General features: G+C 32.0%; 1 protein-coding gene across 2 annotated transcripts in view; it reads right to left on the bottom strand.

The window, feature by feature from the left end:
• The window catches only part of LOC148624166 (nuclear pore complex protein Nup133-like), a 68,870-nt gene extending 55,425 nt beyond the window's left edge, over positions 1–13,445 (bottom strand). The window contains exons 1-10 of one of the 2 annotated variants that reach the window (XR_015919635.1): positions 13,197–13,445; positions 9,323–9,444; positions 8,358–8,461; positions 7,858–8,082; positions 7,512–7,577; positions 7,018–7,128; positions 5,795–5,908; positions 2,359–2,418; positions 1,730–1,791; positions 971–1,038 (exon numbers count right to left, since the gene is read on the bottom strand). Coding sequence is in view for 1 of the 2 variants with exons in the window: in XM_088566714.1 (XP_088422840.1) it covers positions 971–1,038; positions 1,730–1,791; positions 2,359–2,418; positions 5,795–5,908; positions 7,018–7,128; positions 7,512–7,577; positions 7,858–8,082; positions 8,358–8,461; positions 9,323–9,444; positions 13,197–13,339 (1,075 nt within the window). In the remaining variant the exon portion in view is untranslated. The remainder of the gene's footprint in view (positions 1–970; positions 1,039–1,729; positions 1,792–2,358; positions 2,419–5,794; positions 5,909–7,017; positions 7,129–7,511; positions 7,578–7,857; positions 8,083–8,357; positions 8,462–9,322; positions 9,445–13,196) is intronic. The other variant, XM_088566714.1, reaches the window with a different exon arrangement.
• Between the last annotated feature and the right edge of the window lie 7,079 nt (positions 13,446–20,524).

Raw genomic sequence — 20,524 nt, 5'->3', positions numbered from 1 at the left:
CAATATTAAAAGCGAAGTATCATTTTTGGGTAAAAATACTGATTGAAAATGACAATTATCAAGTTCTATGAGATAAAAATGTTTAGAATAGCATAAAATAGAAGATTTTGCATTGTGAAGCAGCATTTGAATTTCCCAGAAGTACACTCTAAAATGCATATCGGTCTTCGGATTTCAATACGTTCTACACCAGAAATTCCGGAAGGGAAACTGAAACTAGAACGAGACTTACAAACCCTATATCTATCTATCTATCTATCTATCTATCTATCTATCTATCTATCTATCTATCTAAATTTAACAAGAAGTTGTCCAACAATTTTGACTCAAGACTTTGGTAGGACTTATCATAAGGATCATTTCAGCAATTAAAAGTTTCTATCTATCATAGTTTTCAAGATATTAGCTGAAAACTGTAAATAAAAAAAAAGAAGAAAAAAACTTCATTTTTTCCTCTTTCATGGGCAATAACTTTTACAAGCAGTCTTTTGACAACTTTCATCCCTGAAGACTTTTGTAGTCCTAATAATAAGGATCATTTCAGCTATGGAAAAAATTTGCTAAACCTAATGGTTTTGGAGATATTTGCAAAAAACTACTGTCTGACCCCTATGTTCTATTTTTAGTAACAGCAGCCATGTTTTTGACGGATCAAAAATCCATAAATTGGTTCTATGCAAAATACCCCTAGGAACATTTATGCCAAATTCTTATCGGTCCATTAGTTTTAGAAGAAAAGGGTTTAGAAAAATTTTTACAACTTACAACAACGACGATGGATGCCAAATGATGGCAATAGCCCACATGGCCTATGGCCAGGTGAGCTAATAAAAAAAAGGTCATATTTTATGATTAATTATGACAACATGAAGTTGCACACATTGTAGTGCTAGGTATACCCCTACTTGTAATAAAATTATGATTAATAATGCGGTTCTTCATTCTATTAACTCTCATAGGTGTAACTAACCTAGTGCAAAGTTGACAGACAAAGAAGCTTCCATGTTTACAGCAGCACCAAATATGACAATACCAGTTCTGAAAAATAGTTTATTTGAAAAATCAATTCAATTGTTTTGACCTGAAGTTTTTATAACATCTTTTATGTTGAAAAAGACAGGAAAATGAAGAAATATATAATAAAGAAAAAAGCACTCAGCTGAATTATCAATAGTTCATCAAATGCTTAATCATTTTTTTCAACTATAGAATATTTTGTCTATAATGATGATAATTCTTGGTCTTATTCAAGTAAATTGGGTCCGCTAAGATAAAACAAAGTGTGTGTCTATTGGATATAGATGTAACATAAATTAGATGTGTTACAAGTATGATGGTGATGAAAGGACAGCAGCTTAATGTTACAATGCCTGCAGGAGAAAGCATAAAAAAATAGCAATCACGTAGGGATGTCAGTAGCATTTTAAGAAGCAGGAAAAAAGGAAAAAGTTGCAGATTAAACTGATGAAAATTTTGCAAGAGATCACCCATTTATGAAAATAGAGTAGCCCTAAAAAATGAGCAAGTAGATGTCCAATTTTGCAGGTTGGCAGCTTCTACTGACATCCCTGTAATGTTGTACATCTGGAATCAATGAAGACCTCAAATCAAGTAAATAAACGTTCACTTTTGCTAGCCAATCATTACAAAACCCAAATATTTATTATAAGTTTTAAAAGACCATCAATTATCAGCTACTCTTGTTTAGATTAGACAAACTTTAACATACTGTGTAGATTGCATGTCAATCAACCAAGTCTTTAGCTGTGTCAAATGTTTAGAATCTTGGTCCTGCAATTAAACATAAAACTCAGGGTTATGTTCTTCATAAAAAGGAACTGATATATCACAGCATTGTTTTACTCTTATAATCATAGTTAGATACATATTTTCCTACCAGTAATGAATCATTTACCAATTTTCTTTGAAAGAAACAAAAATTATAAAAGACTAGCAGATAAAATTTGCAATCAGCGAATGCAAATCAAATGTGATGTCCCTGATGAACAGGATAACATTTCGTACAGTTGTGCAGAAGTGACATCAGTAAAGTTCACAAAATATTGCCCTGGGGACAGATAACATACAGAAAACAACGGCTTTATTACATATGCAAAATTGATGTTATTTCAATGCAATATTATTTAATATTATATAAAAAAAATCTTTGCTTGAAATAATCAATCAAAACACTTTTTATAGTTCTTTTTATTTTTTTACAAATTAGTTTTTTTTACAAATTTAAACTTTTTGTCCACAGCTAACAAACCTAAATGCCATCATACAAATGTGTATACAAATTGTACATATAATGATATAATCAAGCACCACGATACAATAAATTTCAAGAAAAATTACCCATATTTTCCTTGCAATGCTTTCTCTAAACATTCTGTCAGCATCAACCTGGTAAAACAGCTGAAAAAAAAACCCAATTTCATTGGACTTATTAAGAACCACTTTATCTATTCAAAACAATGTACATTTTAAGGGAAAATTGGCGCCATTTTTTTGCTTAGAATAATATTAAAAACAATGGTTAAACAATAGAAAAAATACTGTAGTATTATAAATATTGTTACATGTTTGAATTAAGTATATAATGTATACAAATCTTTTTTGGCCCCTTATTCCAAAAGAGAGCCGTAATCCTCAACATCAATACCTACCTTCCCTCAATAGTTTGGAAACTTAATGTAAAATTTTATCAAGATCCACCGATTAAAATACAAATTAATGCATGAAAACCAAATGCCTACTGATGAACTCAACAGTGCCATACCATTTCATAACTGAAAATTGTTTGCAGACCAAGGGTCCGATAATTCTGACAGCCCATGTCGGTCATTTTATAAAACTTGAGAAGACGTTTGTGTCAATCTTTCACATGCTCAGATCGAGAATATACTTAAAAACAACTTATTTGTAGTTATTTAATGACAAAATATAGGAATTTGTGTTATTTCATCACATGCTATGTCTGTTACAAAATATCTGAACGAGTGAACAATTTCGGTTTCGACCACACATGGATGTTCCAACCTGTACACAAAATATTGCATGTATCTCTAAGACTTTTTCATCTCATCAGCAAACAGCCAAAAACTTCTGAGTGATGAAAAAAATGTTGATAAATAAAATAAAATGGCAAAGACATTTGGTACACTGATTTAAATGGGTTGTTGACTTAATAAATTAATAATTACTAACTACAACTGATTCCTAGTTTCAGCACCACATGCTTTTGTTACCTCTGAATGATCAGCAGGAAAATGATCGATTTGTAAATATTTTTCTTAATTCAATAAATCAAGTAATAAATGTATGGAAATTCTCAGAGTCACTTCAGTTCATTCGTATACACATAATTTTGTGTGCAGGTCTACCGTAAATTTAATTATGCAATCAACTAATCAGTTACAGAAAAAAATTACATAATGCAGGACTCATGCTACTGGGTGATTCTTGGGTCACTCACTTGGCCCTCAGACAACACCAAAAGCGAAGTGAAGTTACCCTCTCACTTTCAGACTTTTGGTCTCAGTATCGTATTAATTTTCCCATAGACCTCTATAGTGAAGTGCATGTTTTTAGGATTTTTTAAAAAATATGTAAATTGATTCAATAAAACTTTCACTTATGTAGCATTTCTAAGGACATGTGAAAAAATAATTTCCTGCAAAGAAAATAGGGTAAGTCCACGAAGATTGGACAGAAAAGTAGTCTTGAACTATAAATAGCCATTTTCCCTATTTTCACTTTCGTTTTGCACTCACCTAACCAACCTTTTCAGTGGAACATTTTTATGATATTATGTTAGATTTTCTTTTAAAAAAGTTCTTCATCTTACAGTGTGATGTTTGCTCTATTTTTTAAGTCATTGTTCATGTCTTTTGACAAAACATTAGTTTGTAGAGAGGCAAAAAGAAAATGCACTATATTTTTATGGCATCCATGTTTTGACGTACACCCGCTCAGGGATATGCAATACGATACTGGTACCTATTACTAATAAACATTTCAATATAATCCTAAAAGTTGTTGTTTTTCTGCTAGAGTATTCATTTCCATACTGAAAATTCAGAATATCATTGCCCTGCTACAAACATGAGTTTTCTATTAAAATTCTTATATAGGTACCCTATTCCAGGCATAAGACTAATATCTCAATGTTAGCCAGAAAATATTACTTTTGATAAAAAGCTGCTGCATTAATCAAACTAAGCAACTTTGTGGTTTATTCTGACATGGTAGATACATAAGCTGTACTATGAGTTCCAAATCATTATTTAATCCCCACTTGTGAGTTCCATATATGGAAATATTAATATCCGAACCTCCTTTTTTGTCTTTAACTCAAGGGAGCCTCTTGTTTAAAGTAAAGTATAATGACCGGTACAACCAACTGTTTTAAACTATAGATATGGTCATTTCAATTATAATAAATCCAGAAAAAATTATACCAATATCATAGTTTTAAAAAAATATAGCTTTTCATATGCAGAAAATACAGATTGTAAGCCATTTTGGTACCCCAGGCAGATACAAATGGACCTCAATGTCACAGGAAAAGGACTTTTTCTTTAAAACAGATAGCTATGATGCAAGAAATATAGTTTACTGGTATAAATATTATAATAACAATTGTCTGCTTTAGATACTTTTTGAAAAAATTCAGTTTTTATATGAAAAAACACCATTATTTTTCTTGCCGCATTAGAATCTGTCCATTTGAACCACTAAAAAAAGTCCACTAAAAAATTGGCTGATGACTTTTGTGACATTTCTGTGTTTAAATCAACCACACAGTTATATGGCAACTCATTTTAGCTATTTATTTGAAAGAAAAACAAAAAATAAAAAAAATATTCATTTTTTCATATATAAGAGGCAATGTATGGAAAATGACTATTTTCAAGTCCTAACCACATACTTAAAATGTGTTGTAACTTGAAAACTATCCTTTATGCAGGAGTATTACTTGCTTTAGGTTACCTGAATATAGATATGCTCATCATAAATAGTCAAGATAATAATTTTATTGAACTGATATCCTACAAATTCATGAAAACAAAATGCATTTCCAAATTTGGTCAAGATTAACCATAAATGCAAAAAACCAGAGCTACCATAAAAAATCAGGTTCAAAAGTTGGCTAATTCATCTTAAAAGTGTTACCTGTATTGGGGTACTACTTTTTCAGCTGGTAAAGACCACTTGCTGAATATCCAACTTTACTTGAAAAACTGGCTTACTAGGTCTCAGTATCGTATTAATTTTCCCATAGACCTCTATAGTGAAGTGCATGTTTTTAGGATTTTTTAAAAAATATGTAAATTGATTCAATAAAACTTTCACTTATGTAGCATTTCTAAGGACATGTGAAAAAATAATTTCCTGCAAAGAAAATAGGGTGAGTCCACGAAGATTGGACAGAAAAGTAGTCTTGAACTATAAATAGCCATTTTCCCTATTTTCACTTTCGTTTTGCACTCACCTAACCAACCTTTTCAGTGGAACATTTTTATGATATTATGTTAGATTTTCTTTTAAAAAAGTTCTTCATCTTACAGTGTGATGTTTGCTCTATTTTTTAAGTCATTGTTCATGTCTTTTGACAAAACATTAGTTTGTAGAGAGGCAAAAAGAAAATGCACTATATTTTTATGGCATCCATGTTTTGACGTACACCCGCTCAGGGATATGCAATACGATACTGGTACCTTTTAGCAATATTTTGATCAGAGTTATCTCTCTTAACAAAAAGACATCAGCAAAAATGGATGAGAAATACCTTTTCAGTTATTCCCTCCCCAACAGTCCATTTCTGTAGCTGTGTACCAGACAACACAAAGAATGGATAATCCTCCTCCTCTTCATTTAACCCAACAGTTATTGCTTGTAAGGGCTGAAGAAATATGCAAAAAATACAGTATCACAAGACAAATACATGAGTACTGCTCACAAATTATATGTCTGATTACAGAAAAAAGTGAAAATGAAAGTGTATGGAAACTAAAGGCTCTACAGAGCTTGAATCACTCACCTTGGTTGATAAGCCACATTCTAATTCTTGTAAAAGCAGCCATGTTCATTCTCAGATAAAAATTCCTTATGCTCATACCTAAGTAACAATCACATCAACTTCCAAAGAATTCTGTTCAGTAGTTTCTGAGTATAAATTTTTTTAAAGTACTAATATTACAAAAAAAGCAAAAAAGTGCAAAAGAAGGGCAATAACTCTAACATGGCTTAACAAATCAAAATACACAAAAATATGACCATAGATAGATCTCTTCACGCTAAATATTTTAACCAGTAAGAATTTGGCTAAATTCTAATTGGTTTAGGAGATTATGTGAAAAAGTGCTGTCAGACCCCTATATTCTATTTTTGGCAGGACTGAATCCCCATATTAATGCTAGGCAGAATACCCTAAGGAACATGCATACCAAGTTTGCTTCTAATTGGTCACAGGATAAGAGTTCAGAAAAATTTTAAATGGCAACAACGATGGATGCCAAGTGATGGCAATATTTTATATGGCCCTTTGGGCCAGCTGGCCAGGTGAGCTAAAAATGATTTTTTTTATAATCATATGAATATGAGGGTATAAATGGACACAGCTGATGGTAATACTGTGAAAGACATAGCCACACAGAAACCACACACACTTAAATACCATACTATATATGAACTATTTACTGATAAGTCATAATAAAAAAAACTTGAATTAAATAGAAATTCTGATTGACCTTTCCTATTAACTGATACCTTAGAATGTTCAAAAAGAGATGTATGTCATGCAGTAAAGGTTAACAAACTTTAGAGGGGAAACTATTATGAGCTCCATTTAAACAAACATAAAAGATTGATGAACATAGCATAGGGATTTGTGCTGAGTACCCTGACCACAGCTGTACATATATGTTTTTTTTTCATTCAACTTGATTAAATTTTCATATTATCTGAATTGTTCATATCTACCAAAGAATCTAATTGATTGATCAGACTTACTGCCCCTGTTGGTTGTAAAGGAGAAGCACCAAATATAAATGATGACATTCTTCTTCCTATCCCAGAGAACATGCCTTGTGATGACTTTAGTGGATGACATGTTAATGTGCTCTGAAAGTAATAGCAAATTAAATATATAGTCAATAACAATTACCAAATACAGCAATATGCATTCAATTTATTCTTATGATATATGCACATTACCAGTATTTGACTAAGGAATATAAAAGAAGTCATTAATATAATCCTCTAATACGTCTTAATGAACATAAATGTGTTGATAGAGTCACAAATTACAATTCATATTATTATGTTGGACATTAATCAAGTTTTCCAGATAAAAAGCAAAACAATTTGACTTACTTGGCAAACATTTTTCAAAACAGTTACTAGAATTATTATTTTTTATACTAATTTTTTTTTCAAATAACAATATCTTGAATGTTTATTATTAAATCAAATAAGATAAACGTCAAACATCTGATAAAACTTACTTTATTGCTTGCTGTGTTTAGAAGTACAAGTGAACTGGTTGTTGTGGCCAACAAACATCCAATAGGCTAAAAATTGATATTAAACATTCCTTAATGATGTACACACTATGCTGTGATATTATATTCTTTTCATTCAATACCATTAACAAAACTTACGTCAGTAAGTTGAAATTAACTCAAGAATAGTTTTATATGAATGAGAAGATCTGCTTACAATATCCTGAATAATTTACTTTTTTTAATATAAAACTCAACATTTAAAATGAGACATTGATACTTTTAAGGGTACTTCAGACATAAAACCATACAGCTAAAAAAAAAAGAAATCTTCTCAATGAGAACTTACTGGAAGATGGACAACACATTGGCATTCTTCACCTCTCAGTTCAGCACTGATCTCAACAGACGATCCTTCATAAGAAATGTTTGGCCAGTATCTGACAATACCCTCTGGAGAAACAGCCACACATGATGCTGATTGGTTATCAGAGTTACTGGGTATGACACAAACTCTTTCTGAGTTGTGAGCTAAATCACTTGGTGGTAGAGTTAACTCCTTACAGAATACACTCTGACAAATATGAGAAAACAATCTTTCCTTATAATTTTCAGCAACTGAGAACCATAAATACTATTTAAGATATACTACTTTCAAGGAGAATTTCATTCATTAAACAACTTCAAAGCAAAGCTTACAGAGCTTGCAATAATACCAATAATTCCATAAATACTTTAACTTTTTCTGCAAATAGCCCAAATATCATTGGAAACCAGTACAATGCATGAAGCAAACATAGTTAATTTTATCAATACTAAAGTTTCATGTAACAAATGTAGATACTCTACCCTCGAATGTTGTCCTTGTTTGTATCTCCATATAAATAGTTTTCTCCCACCAACTAACCATGCCCATCCTGATGGATCTATACTAACACTGATTTCTGTATTTCCTTTACAAAAACAAAACATTATTAAACTTAAGAGTATAAAACAGAAAATTTCATATGATATGCCTGTATAATTTATAGTATTTTTTTTCACTTCATATCGGATATCACACACCTGGACCTTAAAATATTTGTCTAAAGTACATTTAAAACAATTAAATACAAATATATTTTGATCATCTTGGTGAATGAGATGGTATTTTTTCGTCTTTTTAATCTTTGACAAAATCAATAAATGACAAAAAAGTATTAATGAATACACTATATTAATTTCTATCATATTATGCCATCAGGCTAAAACAGGCCTTATGCCAAAAACTGTATATTTTTGTAATTTCAGGTATTTAAAAAAATGTACTTTTATACTTTTATTATTATTATAATTTCATTTGGCACATTATCTAATAGCACAACTAATTCAAACTTTTCACAAGTTAAAGTAAAATACTGTTTAAGAGTTTCTACCTCACCTTGAAATGGTAATTTTACAGTTTATAGAATTAAACAAATCAGAAATTTGACCTGAAAAAGTCAACAAGAAAAAAAAAACACTTGCAAAATCTGATGGATTACATGTATATTTCTACAAGAACACAAAAAATTAAATACATGTATACAACAAATACAAGCATTACAAAATTACATGTATGATGTTGCAAAGTTTTAGAAAGTTGAAATGATTACTGACAATGACCTTGGCCTGTTGATTTTAAAAATCAAAAGGTGACTTATGGACTTCCTTTTAAGCATGCTGTATTCATATATATAATGGCAAACTAAAGTTAATTGGTAGAAACCAACAATGTATACACAGAAGGAGAAGTAGAATGCCAATTGGATAGTCCCCTGCTTTAAAATACATACTATCTGTCAATGTCAATGCTTCTGTGATCAGTACAGGAAGGGGTAAACCAAATGTCTCTACTTTATGTCCACCAGTTTCTTCCAACAACTGAGATGTCTGTAAGGATCTGTTGTTTTGGTTTCTTAAAAAAAGTTTTACAATGTGTGCATGTATATATATTTATTTGTACGTGAACCACAATTAGTTGTTTCTTTTATACTATCAAGATGGTGACTTTCCTAACACAAGCAACAACTAATTTGAACTGTTCTGATTATAAATTATGATGTTATATTTGCCATTCATGTAACTGGTGATAGTTAAGTGAGAATTCATGTATATACATCAGCATTCTAAGTATACTGCTTTCTCCTCTTTACAGTGTTTACACATACTTCATTCAGGTGCACTTGCTGATTTTTTTGTAATAAAGAAGAGGTGCCTGCACATATGGATCATAACTTTGTTTACAAACATATGTAAATCAGCTAAACTTTTCATACATGTACATATTCTTTTTAAAAATTTGCCATTGCGATTTACTGTACATCTTTAAAACTCTTATATACATGTACAGTTCTAATTAAATTCATTTTTTAATTTTGATTTTCAACCCACAATCGATATTATTATTTTTTTGTCCTTTGACCAGTGAATGGGATTAAAATTTTGCCAATGGGACTATGGCCCATTACCTTTCATTTCAATGGGACAATTTCAATGGGTCATTCTAAATTAAACATGGGACAAAATTCGGAATAGCAGCTATTGCCAGCTAGGCATAGATACTGAAGACCAAATGTAGCATAAAAAAACTTTAATTTACACAGCAGATCAAACGTTCATTAAAAGTTGACAATCAATAAATTGTCACATCAGATCACTTTTCTTTTCTGTTGTTTGAGTTTTTTATACTAATGTATTGTCTAGTGCTTTATCAGAGTTCACAGATCTCCCATTAGTCTGACGGTAAGTAGTTTATCACAAATGATAGGTAAGAGCCTATTTCTTTGTTTAGCTACAATCAGATTTTGGAAAATTTTTGGTGTGCTTTAGAACCAGATAATATGCCACCACCATCATCAATATTTTCAATAGGAGACTCCTAATCATATCCAGCTGCCAAGTTAGTTTCTACAACAATTGCAGTTTGATTCCGGTTACCATCATTAATATTTTCTATAGGGTTTGAAAAAGATAAATTTTGTTTTGGGTCTAGCTTAAAAAATGTTTTGGTGGCATTTTCAATTTCAAATGGGAGCGCTTATCCACATTTTCCCGATATTATCAAATTATTTCAGTTCTTTGAAACAATGTTGTTTTTCTTTCAAAATATGTAAAGATCAAGAATATGTAATCTCAACAAATCGACAAAGTACCATTTCATTCCCTGGTCCTTAAATCCCCTAGAAAATAAACACTCTATGCTGTTCCATAATTTGATGGTTCTTGAGAAGAAAGATTGATGTCTGACTTGTAACTGACACTGAGGTATTTGGAAGGATAATGAGTGTATGTTACGGGAATGACGTGGAATTAACCGGTCTGTCTTTGTGATGACAGTAGGCAGTGATTTAGCTAGCGCTCATCATTTTTGCCATTTATGGAACGATTTCATAAATGACAAAAATGTTTTTGATCGTTGTCATTTAAAATTTGAAAAGTGTATAAAAAAAAAATCCATTCAAAAAGTATTTCTGATAAATTTTCATCAACTAAATAAAAATGTTAAAAACTGTCAATTGAAAGTTACATAATTTCACCTGGCCTTACACTCTGACAAGTTTATGACCCCAAGCGTGGTAATTACTTGGTCAACCAGGTGTGAAATACATTCTATTGTTGTAATCCGGATATGTGCATCATTAATAATCATTTAAAATAACAACAATTTATCAATCGTTTGATCATTAGGACCACAAAAGATATCCCAGGGTTCTTACTCAACTTCAGCCGGTCGCTTTCGACTGCTGAAAAAAGCTTCGAGTTGACTTGAGACATTTCTGCTTTTAAGTACGGTTAATTAAAATTTCCCAAAGTTCGTAGAATAGCGGGAAATATTTGTATAAACGTTGCGTAGGAATATTTTATTTTTTGGTCACATGTTCCATCAGAAAGTGCTGGAAAATTTTTCTGTTAAAGTCACTCTCTACCTGACAGTCGTTGTGTCAATTTGTATGTAATTTTCACATAAAAGAATAATATTAATAATATATATATATATATATATTTTTAATACAGTCCAGAGTATTACTCTCAAGGCGACTATTGCATGGGTTCTGGATACAGGTTTCCAATTTCTATTACATGTATCAATAGTTTTCAAGGATTTTCCTGGCCAGCAAAGTGGCCTGTGATAAGAGGTTCATTCCGTTTTAATTGGTTATTAATTGGACACAACTGGATTTTTTCCATTTCATGTAACATTGACATACATTATCTGTTAATTGGTCATGTTATTATATGTAAGATTGTGAATTCATACTGAGAATAAATCCGGTGTCCACTAGCTGTCAGGGTTATCGGCAATATCATATATAGTTTTTTCATGACGCCTTTAGTAAGAAAGATTTAGAAGGTTAGTTTTACACAATATAACTTATATATATCCTTATTTTAAAAACAAACCCTTCACGAACCTACATACATTATCTGTTAATTGGTCATGTTATTATATGTAAGATTGTGAATTTATACTGAGAATAAATCCGGTGTCCACTAGCTGTCAGGGTTATCGGCAATATCATATATTGTTTTTTCATGACGCCTTTAGTAAGAAAGATTTAGAAGGTTAGTTTTATACAATATAACTTATATATATCCTTATTTTAAAAACAAACCCTTCACGAACCTCGCAACATATATATATAGCTATCTATTTTTAGAAATTTAAATGCACACAAAAACGTTTTTGATGTGTGACTGGTCATCTCATGGATTTCAATTAATTTTAACACAATTAGGAAGTATTAATCAACGATAAATATTTATTTTACAATTCTCTTTTGTTCTTGAAATGAAATCACAATGATTACGAACATCTTCAATTCTACTCATGATCTGGGTTAAAGGTCACTAAAAAATTACTACCCAGCAGTAAGATATCACGCAGCAACCGCTTACACAGTGCAACATTCTACAGTTGGCTATGCCAATGTGGCCAACCCCCTTTCTATCTGTCTAGTTTCTGTGTTATTTTCTGGTGACTGAGAGGGGATTTAGTAGGTACTATCTGATGGAGCCCTATCTTAGGAACAGACTCAAGGTTTCTTCAATCAATTCTCTTCTAAAGATCCATCTCCATCCTTCTGATTTGAGGAGTTTTAGGTTGACGAGGGCTTTTGAGTGCAGTGTTTGGCAAAAGGACAAGAGGATTTTCTCTTATTAGTTGAGTGTCAGGTCATACCATAAGAGTAGCTTTTGTCAAATAGTAGCTATTTTCAGACTGAATGCATCAAAGCTTTGTCATGACGTAAAATAATTTTCTATTTTACTATTTTTCTAATAGTAACTATTTTATTTTATTAAGTAACACATGTTTTCATATAGAAAATAACAGTTATTTACTTGTAACATTTATTGTATTTATTGTTATGCCAGTATCTGTAAACTTAAATTGAATATATTAAGAATGTTTATGTCTTAAGTTTATGATACTATTGACTATTTAGCCAATTCCGCTACCCATAATATGTCGTTCGTTCTCTACGCAAAAGTGACTAAAGCACTCAAAATCCTAGGCAAAACCCTGCAGTAGGAGAATGAAAAATGACGATATAAACCGTATATCATTACACATTTTATCAATTACAAAAATGACAGGATTAACGTGTTTAAATTCATATACTTTTTCGGGGGCATTTCAGATTTCATCATTTTCCTCGTATTATTTACCTAGAAAAACTTGTAGATCCTGATTTCCCTTTTGGGGTGAACAAATTAGACACTCTCTTATTTTGCATTCGTCCACTCTGTGATGAAGATTGGGTAAATGGGGATGATCTCGACCGGGTGGACATTCCCCTTGGAGTATACATGACTATACTCTATATATCCTCTCTATCACTGAGACAATATTCACTGTCTATTTTTTTCGTTTTTGCCGCACTTCTGTACGTCCCTTACCAACATAAAAACAACGAATTTTTACAAGTGCATTCTGATAGATTATATCAAAGAACAATAATGTATTTCCTTATATTAAAATAATTCCACAATTGTATGCTTTACCCAATTATTACGGTTATATATGTCTTTATATTAAAGACATTTTTAAAAACTTTTTTTAATGTTATAAAGGGCCTTGCATGATTCTGAAGTAGAGTGTTCATTTCTAGCCCGAGAAAATAAATTTTGTTCTTCTTGGGCAACATAAGCTATTTGCATAACATTTAGTTGATTTATAACAAGCTTTCTGATTGGCTGTCTCTATCTGAGCAAACCGAGTTATTTTTTATGAACCTACAACCCGAACAAAAAAACATTTTGAATATGATTGCATCTATGATATATATAAGGAATGAATTACAAGGATATATTTAATTTTTATCGTGTTCTACGAAATCTACAAATATCTGGATATCTTGAAAAGGGTCTGTAACCAATTGCTCAAGTATAATGACTCCTCCAGGTTTTAGTGGAGTCAGTGTAGCTCACTTACTTTTGTTTCTTTTATGCATTATTTCGGTCGTTAAGTCGCCGACCACAAAGTGGCGGAGACTTAATGTTTTTACTGTGTTTCTTCTTATTATTATTGTCTTAATTCTCCTGTCATAAAAATTCTTGAAAGTGGCCGCCCTTTTTCTCAAATGTGGCTGATCCGATTGAGATGAAACTTATCCGGAAATTAGCACTACTCTTCGGAAGATGCAGAACTCCGAGAAAAATCCAGTTGCCGCCATTTTTTTGCAAAATAGTCGCTGGATTAAACGTACCTTTTTTTACACCGGAAATTTGAATCTCATATATATCGAAAGCTGCTGATCAGTATTTATATATTCATTGTATTTTCATACCTACTAGAACCCCCAAGATAGTTACCACGAACTCGTAAACACATATACAAAAATATCTCTTTCTCAAGAATGATTAAAGTATGGAACTATCTGCCGGTTCAACTACTAGACATTGAATGCCGCGATGAGTTCAAAACACGGCCTACAATTTAATTCGTACTTACCAACTGAGCACCAAGACAACTGCTATAGTCGCACTCAGAATGTTTTAACACAACACTGTATTAAAATGCACCAATTATACCCTCTTTATTATATCCCCACTTTGCAAGTGGGGGCATTTAGTGATAGGGGTGTCCGTCCGTCACGTCCGTCCTTCTTTTCTTTCTTCCTTCCGTTCTTCCGTTACACGGGGGTGGGGGGGGCATCTCTTATCCATAACTCCTCTCACACTACTGAATGGAATTGAATGAAAATTTCACAGAATCTTTATTATATGTTACGATTGTGCACCTCCTATTTCAAAATTTGATCCGAATCAATTTGGGGGTGTCGTGTAATAATAATATGGATTTTGTCATTTGTGAATATATGCGAACATGTAGGGACCCATCTCTTATCACCCGTTACTTCTCCAATACCACTGAATGGAATTGAAACTTTCACAGAATCTTTATTACATATTCTTATTGTGCACTTCCTATTTTAGATTATGATCCGAATCAATTTGGGGGTTCCACATAGTAAAACTTGGACTTTATCTATTGTTAATATGAGAACAGGGGGACCCATCTCTTTTCTTTTACAACTGAATGGGATTGAATGAAACTCTCACGAATTCTTTATTAATGTTTCCATTGTGTACCTCCTATTTTGGATTATGGTCAAATCAAAAATGGGGGTTTAACATAGCAAAACATGGACTGTGTCATTTGTAAATAATGGATGGGCCCATCTCTGTTGAAGGTATCCCTCTTCCTTTACCATTAAATGGAATAGAATGAAACTTTTCTATAACCTTTATTACATGTGTCCCATGTGCACCTCCTATTTTAGATTTTGATCCAAATAAAATGGAGGTCAAATAGTGCCTATGTAAGACATATTACTATCCGGATGAAATCTTATCCTGTGAAAATTATTTCAAATTATTTTTTTCCGGAATATATTATTTACAATGAAAAAATTTCCACGCCTATTAAATTGTTTCTACTACTCGAACAATGATATTTACTATAATTCATAATAAGAAAGTTAGAGGTATTCCTAATTGTACACAGGATATTACTTAAAACTACAGCATTAAATGATGTTCAGAAAATAGTTCACATAGAGTGAACAAAATTATGAAATGTACGTTGTACATAATATTATTTCATACTATTCGATAACACCCTGAATATAATTCACATATGAAGAGTGAACAGAATTCACACTCTTGATACAATGGATAATATATGTCAATTAAATAATATCCTAGATGAAAAACTTTGTGTAAAACATCCCATGAAATAATCATCCAGGATACCTATCAATATCTGAAAACATTATGAAAGAAAATTGATATCTTAAGGCGTCATAGATAACATGTCATATCAAAAACTATCAAAGTTGTTAACACCTATAACACTGTGAACTCTTCTTATCCCACAAAAACCTAGCCCCACTTTTTATAGTACCTCTAAAGAAACGCCTTTATGACACCTTTATGTTCAATCATCATATGGTTGGGTATGGAAACAATTCAATAGCCATGGAAAACATTTAACTATTATAAAATGTCCCCGAATTGAATTCGATATTATTTTTTCGGTGGAAAGTATTCCGCACAGTATACTATTGGATGTTACACATATGCTATCAAATGGGGAGTTGGGGTATCACGTTAGTGGACACTGCTCAGTTTTTTCTAGGTTTAATTTATAATTGAGATGTTACCATGTTGGGAGGGTGACCAAAGGAACAAAGACTGTAACGGATATCAAAAGAATGTAATCCAGGGACAAAGACCAGACATGGAAAACAGACACGCACAAAAGGAACATAAAATTAAAATTTACGTTTCAACGAAACGTGTAGAAGACGCCTTCCGTTTCTGGATCTATTTTTGAGAAACATGTTGTCAATTGAACTGCATATTATTAACTGGAACGGCCTTAAGAACTTAGATATAAATTTTAAACAAAATATAACAACTTTAATTTAAAAAAAAAAAATGGAAGTGCCGACCGATACGTAGTTCAGAATGTCAATAAAGCCGCAGATTATTAATCGGGACTGCTTCCAGAACCAAGATATAAATTTTCATCGAAATCGGACAACTTTGAATTTGTTTACTGGTGTGGCGGCCATTTTGAAAATGGTGGCCGATACGTAGCTCAAATTTCCAACTGAACCGCTGATTATTGATTGGGAGGGCTCAAATAAATATTAATTTTCATCAAAATCGGACAACTTAGGTTTTTTCACGCGCCGGCGGCCATTTTGAAAATGCCGGCCGATACGTATTTCAAATTGTAAATTGAGCCGTAGATTATTAATCGGGACGGCTTAAAGAATGTAAATATCAATTTTCATCAAAATCGAACAACTCTGAAATTTTGGCCGCGTTGGCGGCCATTTTGAAAATAGCGGCCGAGACGCACGCGATATTTTTCTCGGAATTCCGTTTGGATCGTTGAGCTTAAAATACATCAAGGCGTTAAATCTTTGATATACATTTTGTGTTACAAATAGTCACATATTGTAACAAAAACAGGCATATGTTTGGTATCTTCAAAAACATATTCCACGATTATAAAGAGACCTTTCCATATGGATAACAAGAAATCACCCGAAATTTAAAGATTAAAAAAAGAAAAATTGGTAACCTTGAGCAAATCGAAAAGAAATGCATCATAAAAGCTTTAACAATAAAATATCGGCCCTATCATTCAGTTATTTGTACCCGTGTGTAAATTTACATGAATTTACTTTTGGCACGCGAAATTAACCAAAACCCCGTTATCTATGGGTCAACAGACTGTAACTCTCAATATCACCTGTGATCGATAATTAAATTCCGCTACCTATGGGTTAGCGACCTGTTAACCTATAGATAACGCTCGCTAACAAGTTTAAAAGATAACGGAAAATTAATTATCATTACCGTTTGCTATTGATAATTAATTCGTTTTATATATGAATTAATGTACGAAATTAGCGTTATCTATGGATTAGCAAGTGTCAATTATAGGATACCGAAGCTAATTCATAGATAACTCAATTAATTCTTTGATAACACTTTGACCAATCAAATCGGGTGTTACATCTATATTCGGAGTGCTGAAGTAAAATATTTGCTATCGCTTGCTTCGTCGATTCCGTTTTTTTAAACAGAAAAAATCTTAGCACGCTTTAAATGTTCATTTGATATAAGAAAATATATAGTCGTTATTTTTTTTTTACATGTTCTGTCACTGGAAACATGTAAATCTAATACGATGTTATTCTGGGTTGTTACACTATACACAGTTTCTTGTGTTCTGGGAAACGAAGTTTATCAAGTTAGACCGACTTATCTCAAGACAGGGTCATTCTTTTTCTGAACCATGCCCAACAAATACGCGTTTAAGTACCCAGTGTTTTCACACATTGCTGTTAAGTTCTAGATTGGCGTAGAGCATGTAGGTTTGAGATAACGAGTACAGAGTACATAGCTTTGTCGAAAAATAGTTATGACATTAGAGCGGTTATACTAAAAAGTGTCCGGGGCGTCACAGTAGGGTAAAAAACGCTCGGGGATTTTTTTCTGGTCCAAATATAAATATAAAAGCAAGTAGATTTTTAAAAAAAATAAACCACAAAGCTTATACAGTACGATCATAAAAACATTTGAATAAAAAACATGACTTTTTACTTGAAATAGTGACATTGGCCGACTAGAACATAGGCCTCAATATTAAATTTGCTACCATGAATGAAAAACTCCTAGATTCTCAGCCAGATGGATCCAATTTTCACGGTCGCCCTGACTTTGTCTACTTTTTCATTTTTTTTTTAATTTTTGGAAATATTTCATGTCTTGTCTGGACCCACTTTGTTAGTTGTAATTCAATTATTTCTGATTCATAAACAAAATAAATAGTTCTTATTCTATTACCTCTTTGAAACATTGTTCCAAATCGAAGAGAAAACTGGTATTGGTGTAGCATCAGAGGCATATATACTTTGATAGAACTGTAACTAGACTTGGGGTGGTAACCTCTATCCCACAGATGATGATAACAACAATACTAGGGCAGACCCAGGATTTCAGGTTATGGGTTTAATGCCGAGTGAAGGGAGTCAATGAAATAGCGGGAGATAGAATTTTGTAAATAATCAAGATAAAATCCTAACAAAAATGATGTCCCAATTTTAGCAGGATGAACGCGGGGTTTGAATATAGATAAGTCTTTAAAGAAGCAGGCATTAAAAATAGAGTTTTGTGAATGGTTTGGTTTTTCACCCCAGACATTCCCACTTGCTTTTTACTTAGCATGATCTGGCTTTGGGATTGTATATCTGTCGCAGTGTATTTGGGACCAAGTGATGAATTGACAAAATGGCTATACAACCGCTGTAAGTCTTGATAGGATGATCATATATTTTTATTTTCAATACTGAAAATACAACAATTTAATTCATAAACAACAGGTAGAATCATTTAAACACCTGCAAATACAATTTTCCACAGCGAATATTACAGAAAAGACAATATGAATAATATGACCAGACCGTAAATATAACTGACCGTAATTAAATATTTCTCCAAATTGAAATAACAACCTCCGAGAGTCAAATAGAATATTATAGTATAAATACCTGAAAATACAACAGCGACCTTATACAGTATAACCAAAAGTAATAGTGAGAAGTTAGTACATGTAAAACTACAACTTTTCGCGGATGAAAGCATGCAAAGTTAGTCGTGCATATAGATTTTACTACGTGTAAGGAAACGCCAAGTCATTGCAGGTCATGTCAGGTCAAATCTAATGAGATATGAATGTGTATGAATATACATATATGAAACAAACATGACAATGATTGTGAAATAATATAAATGAATAAATGAGAAAAATATATGAAATAAATCATCTGTGACATACCCCCCCCCCTCCACAATACGAAAAATCAACCCTGATTTTTCATTTTGAATACAACAAAAAAATGTATACAAATTCTAATCATGAAATACTAAAAAAAAAATCGAACACATGAAACATCAATCAAATTAGTTTCATTTTTTTTCAAACAATCCATCATACTGGCTTTCCATACTTCCAGACAATTCAGGAGTAGGGTGGACTCCATCAATCAGCTTAGAGTAAGAATATTTAATCTTCCCCAATTTTCGTTGCCTTTGAACAGGATTATGTAAAAATGGAGTAACAACACCATTACAAGTGTTACGTTATACAATAAAACTATTTAACTTGTGTAAAATGTAATTCAAACGATCTTGCATCTCATCATATTTCTCTTCTTTAGTTAAATATGTAGTTCTACCTATGCTTAATCTATGATGATTCATCATACGAAAAATTGTTGTTGCAATAGTTGCAAAAATAACTTTACAATCTATTTCTTTTGACTGAAGTTCAACGTCTAATATTTTCTCTTCAAAGCAACTCAATTGGTCTTGTTCTAAATCAAGAAAATTCTCTTCATATCTCTTTATCCTATCTCTACTGAGTGTACATAAATCTGGTATACCAACAATGAAATAAATCAGTTTCGGTCTACGTATATGACGCAAGTCATGTAATGCCATACTAAAATACTATAATTTTGAAAGCCTCCCCCCTGGTTGAACTTTGAAACCTTTGTAGTCAATGCCAACCAGACTCCTTCCTCTACTTGATGAATATATGTAAGAATGATGATGCATATTTAAAAATTAAAAAAAAATGTCATGCGTTTATGAACAAATAAATCTTTGGTTTAATGATATTTAATATCTATACTTAAAAAATAATAAAGCATTATGGTATTTTCCGTAATGAGGTTTGTTTTTCCGCACACCCTGTTTGCCCCGCTTTGTTTCCTCCCTATTCCTGTTTGCACCAAGTCTTTTCCCCTATTTGACTTGTGAAAAGAGTACTTTGTTTTTAATTATTATGGAAAATTTCTTCCATCTTTCCCAATAATATCACCTACATTATCATGAAATGGTATTTTTTTTAATGGTACTTAAAAAAATGACACTGATTAACTCAGGGTAGGAAACTCACTCAAATTCTA

This window comes from Perna viridis, chromosome 2, assembly GCF_037379345.1.
Source record: "Perna viridis isolate PV_CMFRI_1.1 ecotype Kerala chromosome 2, ASM3737934v1, whole genome shotgun sequence".
Classification (NCBI taxonomy): domain Eukaryota; kingdom Metazoa; phylum Mollusca; class Bivalvia; order Mytilida; family Mytilidae; genus Perna; species Perna viridis.
This window is presented reverse-complemented; position numbering and strand designations above follow the sequence as displayed.